This window comes from Hipposideros armiger, unplaced genomic scaffold (genome assembly GCF_001890085.2).
Source record: "Hipposideros armiger isolate ML-2016 unplaced genomic scaffold, ASM189008v1 scaffold_124, whole genome shotgun sequence".
NCBI lineage: Eukaryota > Metazoa > Chordata > Mammalia > Chiroptera > Hipposideridae > Hipposideros > Hipposideros armiger.
The window spans coordinates 1,464,727-1,469,909 of NW_017731474.1; the positions used below are offsets into that span (position 1 = coordinate 1,464,727).

Here is a 5,183-nt window from a genome sequence, read left to right on the forward strand (position 1 = left end):
TAAACTTTCTGTGGAGTTGTTAGGAAAATTAAATGATTTCATACTAACTCAGTGCTTAAAATAACGCCTAGGAGACAGAAAGTACTAGTTACCAGAGTTACCCATCATCATTATTATCCTCAGTGCAAAGAAATTAGGAGTAACCACAATAATGCTCTGAATACATGGAACACTTTACAATTTGCCAACAACCTTGTGAGATAAGTAGAAACTACAGAAATTAAGAGTTCTTCGCAGAAATTAACACAGATGTGAAAGATTTAATGGACCACAGTCGTTCCTACATCCCTTATTAACTGTACTCTTCTGGGCGATGCAAGCACAGACACTTATGAGGAGTTCAGATTACTTTTTAAAATGCGTTGCTACCTCCATATCTCACTTCTATTCGGAACACCTTCTACGGAACCCCAAATTCCTGAAACCACTCAGCTTTTGCCTTGCCCTCGCCTTAAACGTCCCGCCTTTCAACCTCAGGCGCCGTCTCCACGAGAGGCGGGACCTGCGTGCCGACGCACGGCGCGCGCGCTGACGTAGTCGCGCACCGCCCCTGCAGGCATCCGCCCGCCCACCCGCTTGAACCGCAGCCCCGCGCTGCGGAGAGTGTTGAGGGTGGTGCCAACGGCCTGCGTCGCGGAGCGGGAGTTGGCGCGGGAGAGCGGTGTTGAGGGACGGCCTAGCTCGGGCCCCGGGCCCTGCGTCTGCTGGCGGAGCCACTGATCCTGCACACGCTGCGGGGCCGCAGCCGCCGGGCGGTGGGCGTCCCGGGAGCCAGGCAGCGACCTGGAGTTCTAGGCGGGTGCGGGCGTCGTCTCCACCGCCGGCGTCCTCCGAGGCTGCCCTCTGGCCATGATCGACTCGGTGAAGCTGCGCCGCGACAGCGCGGCCGACTTCTTCTCGCACTATGAGTACCTGTGCGCGCTCCAGGATTCCGTGCCGCTGCCCGCCGTGCGCGCCTGCCTGCGGGAGGGCGTGCTGGACTTCAACGCCGACCGCCTCCGCTTGGTGGACTGGGCGCCGCTCTTGAGCACCCTCAGGATTAATAAAGATCTGCCCCTGGTCTCGATCAAGAGTTTCTTCCAGCCGTGGCTTGCCGAAATAGGTTTGTAGTTCCTGCTTCCAATGGCCGTAGTGGTGGTGCCGCGAAGCGGGATTTTAAACGGTGCAAGGTGGAACCTGGGCGCTGGGAGGGGTGCCCAGTGCCGGGGTGTGTTTCCAGGGGACGGTGCGTGCGGCCTAGGAGTCTTACTAGCTCGGTGACCCTGGGCAAGTCCCTTAAAGCCTCTAGGCCTCTTTTCTTAATTGTAACATGGGCGTAACAGGGCCCATTCATTCTATGTGGTATTTGCAAGGATTCGCGGAGTTAATGCTTGTAGAGCACTTAGCGGAGTTGTGAACATCATTAAGCATTCGACAGATGTTACCTAGTTTATTGAGTGACTTTGCCTAATGTAGAACAAAGCGACTAGGAAATTGATCCATACCACCCTTTTACTTCATTTCTTCTTCTTTTTTTTTTTAGATTTTATTGGGGAATCGGGGGAGGGGAACAGCCAAGTTGTTGTCCTTTTGTTCTTCAGTCTAGCTCTGTTTGTCATTTCATTTTAAGACAGGGTTCTATTAGGCGGAAAAATTGTTTTAATAATAGCATCATATAGTGGAAAGAGCACAGGTGAGAACGCAGCCTACGGTGTGAATTCAGGGCTTACGCTCTGACCTGGGCACGTTACTTTTGAACTACAATCACCACACTTGTGAAATGACATTAAAAACCACTTTTTCCATGGGCTCTTAGAATTTGCAGGTTATGTGTATAAAGTATCCTGGCACTTGAATGAGCTCAGTCAGCCCCAAGCACTGCCTAGTCAAGGCTCCTGCCCTAGAGGATCTCTCTCTTTCTACTCGGGAGGCTGCAAGTGAACACAAGCACAGTGGTCGGTACTCTGGAACAAGTGAGTTATGGTGCTGCAGAGACAGAATATTTGAAGAGAAGTTTCAGGGAAGGCTTCGTGGCGGAGGCGCCATCCTTTCTAAGAATGTAGAAGCTACTCAGATGACAGGAGGGAGCTGCTTGTGTCAAAGCTTTAGAAATATACGAACATATGGCAAAATCTAGGTACAGGACTAGAACTTAAGGTTTGTGAAAGAAGTGAGAGTTCAGACTAGAAACCTGGTGGGAGCTAAAACAGGGAAGGGCCTTGTTTACCCTATCAAAAGGTTGGATGTTTGTCCCCTAGGCTGTGGGAAACACTCAAAGATGACGAGATATCTTTTGATTTGAAAACTCACGTCCTTATGGAAGGCAGTTGGGGAGGAGGGCAAATTGTAACCTTAGGGTCCCCATTAAGGTACAGATAGGGAGGACTGGATTACAAAGATCAAAAGATTGAATGGATGGGGCCTGGTGACCAATTAGAAGAGGGAGGGCAGCCAGCTTGGGTGACAGTTTAAAGCAGCACTTACCTGTGAGACGCAGAGCACAGTACAAAGGGATTGGGAGTGGGGAAGAGGATCTTCATATTTGATGCTTTAAGAGCGGCCTGTGGGGCATCCAAATGTGTCTGCTAGACAGGTCTGGCCCAGGCTACAGATCTGGGCTCTATGGGAGGACAGGTGTTCGAAAACATGGGAGAGACTGAGTTTACCCACAAAGAAGGCCCAGAAAATCTAGATCTGAAAGATGTTTCTTAAATGGACACACTCGAATGTGTTTATAAGTTGAGAGAAAGTAGCCAACAGAGAGGAAGGGTGTGAAGATCCAGGAAAGGAAATGATTATTGACTTATTTTTAAAAACCTGAACACTTGTCATGTGCCTGGCCCTCTTCTAGGCTCTGAGGTTTGCGCCATCTGTTACCTCTTCTGCAAGGACAGTTCAACTCATCACCTGGTTAAGAGAACTCAGGTTATTCTCTGCCTCTCATTCAGGTGTAGGAACTGTTCTCTGCCTCTGAAGGGACTTAGGCAAAGTAATAACTTAGAAATCAAAAGAAATTCCAGTTGGAAGGGACCTTAGAATCAAGGCCATTGTACTTAATCTTGCTTAATATTTTACATTGAATATAAGAAAAAGGTGGTATTACAGAGACCATTCTCTTCAGCGTTCCCTCACTGGACCTTCTTTATCGCTTGCATCCAGTGGGTCTAGGTTGTAGATTTTAACCTCCTAGATTTGCTTCTTCATCCTTAATTACATTTTGCTTGGACTGTTGCTGAAGCTTCTAGCTGGTTTTGCTGCCTCCGAGCTCAGTTTCTCTCAATTCATCTGCCTACTCATCTTGAGTGATCTTCTAAAATGAAAATATATGCTTAAAATAATGCTTGTAATGACCCACTCCCACAGGATTAGTGCATGTTGGTTGCACAGCTTGTGTTTACACAGAGATATGAAATCTGAGCTGTGCTCTGCCAAGCCTCAGGGGGCTGGTTGGCCCTGAGGAAGGGGTGCTTTCTCTAATCATTCCCTTTGTCTAACTAGTTGTTAGCAGAAGAGCACTTTTTTCTACCCTACAGAGGAAACTGTTCCAATAGTAGCCCTGGTCCTCATCACCTGTAGGATAAAAGGCATACTCTCTCCCAAGCTTGCTTCAGCCAATCCTATTTTCCTGTCCCTTCTCCCTCTTGCACACCCGGTCTTTGTTCATCCCCACCTGCAATATTGTCAGTGTCCGGCAGGTGTCACATTTGGAAGTCTTTGCACTTGGGTTCCCTCTGCAGTTAATGCACCTTCCACTCAGACTCTGTTTAGTCATTGTCATCTTTCTACATTCAACTTCAGAGTTATTCTGAAGCCATCACTTAAATATAACTTGCAGCTTCCATGGGAATGTCTATGCACATAGTTTATGTTTTATATCTCATGTGGTTGAAGTTTTGAGTTTACATGTGTCCCTCCTTAAAGAGAACTTTTAAGAGGAGTAATTTATATGCCTTAGCACAGAGCAAATGCTTTTTAATGATGATAAAATGTCTGATTGAAATCACTAACAACACAATAATTTTTCTTTAGGTTCTGACAGAAGTAAAGTTTGTAGAAGTCGTGTTCCTGCTATAAGAAACAAAGATGTGACCTTCCAGCTCTGTAAAGCTCTTAAATGCTGTTTAAGTGCATCAAGTGCTCTAAAGAATCTGGAGTTAAACGGACTAGTTCTGAGAGAGAGAGATTTAACTGTTTTAACAAAAGTAAGCCTTCTTCATTGTGTCCTGAGAACATTTGGTAGTTGCTTTTGGGGGCAGTAAACCAATAATTTTTTTAATCTTTTCTCCTCATTAAAGGGATTGAATAAATCAGCCACTTTGGTGCACCTGTCTCTTGCAAATTGTCCAGTTGGAGATGGAGGTTTAGAAAGTGAGTTTCAATCTTATTTAAGTCTCTTCCCATCAGACTGGTCTCATGATACCCTACACACCACATTAATTCCTATCTGGACCTTTTCTTGGTGCCGCCTCTACCTAAATTGGATCCTGTGCTTGCTCAAACCTTGGTCCAGTCTCACTTGTACCATGAAAGTTTCTCATGCTCGATACTTTCTGAACTAATTTTACTTAAGGTTGTGCTAAGCCACAAGCCACACAAATATATAATATTTTGTATTTTCTGTTTTTTGTGTTCTTTTTTTTATAGTTTCTCTTCAAGAGATATTATGGGAAGAGAAATAACAAGATGTAAAGAGAAAAAAAATCATTGTTTTTAAATATTGGCTTGTCGGAAAAGTTATGATGTATTTTTTCTATGTTTTTCGTTGCAAAAATGCGTCTTATGACTTTCCTGACAGCCCAATAGTTAAAACACCTATATGTAATCATAATTATAATGCACTGGGGTATGTGCTAAAATAAGAAATATATACAGAGTGCTATGAGAGCATATAAAAGCCCATCAAGCTCAATGGTGTTAGCAGGGGTGTACCATGGAAGTCATCACAGAGAAGGTGACTATTAATTAGGGTCCTGAAGAATTAGTGTGTGTTCACTCTTTTCCGTCAGTGGTCTGGAGGGGTAAGGAAGCCTGCATTTCAATTTGAGGGGACAAAGTTTGAGACTGTCTTACAAGCTATATTGCATGGCACCTAATAAAATTCTGGGTTTATAGTTGACATTTAAATTGTTGATTGATAATCAAGATGAGATTATAGGAAATTAAAATAGGAAGACTCATATGCTTTTTAGGTTTTTCTGTGTCTC

General features: G+C 45.0%; 1 protein-coding gene across 1 annotated transcript in view; it reads left to right on the forward strand.

Annotated features, from left to right (window-relative positions):
• The first annotated feature begins 561 nt into the window (after positions 1-561).
• The window catches only part of CEP78 (centrosomal protein 78), a 40,300-nt gene continuing 35,678 nt past the window's right edge, over positions 562-5,183 (forward strand). Inside the window, exons 1-3 of the mRNA XM_019648288.1 lie at positions 562-1,102; positions 4,009-4,181; positions 4,275-4,347. Coding sequence (XP_019503833.1) covers positions 850-1,102; positions 4,009-4,181; positions 4,275-4,347 — 499 coding nt within the window. The 5' untranslated portion in view covers positions 562-849. The remainder of the gene's footprint in view (positions 1,103-4,008; positions 4,182-4,274; positions 4,348-5,183) is intronic.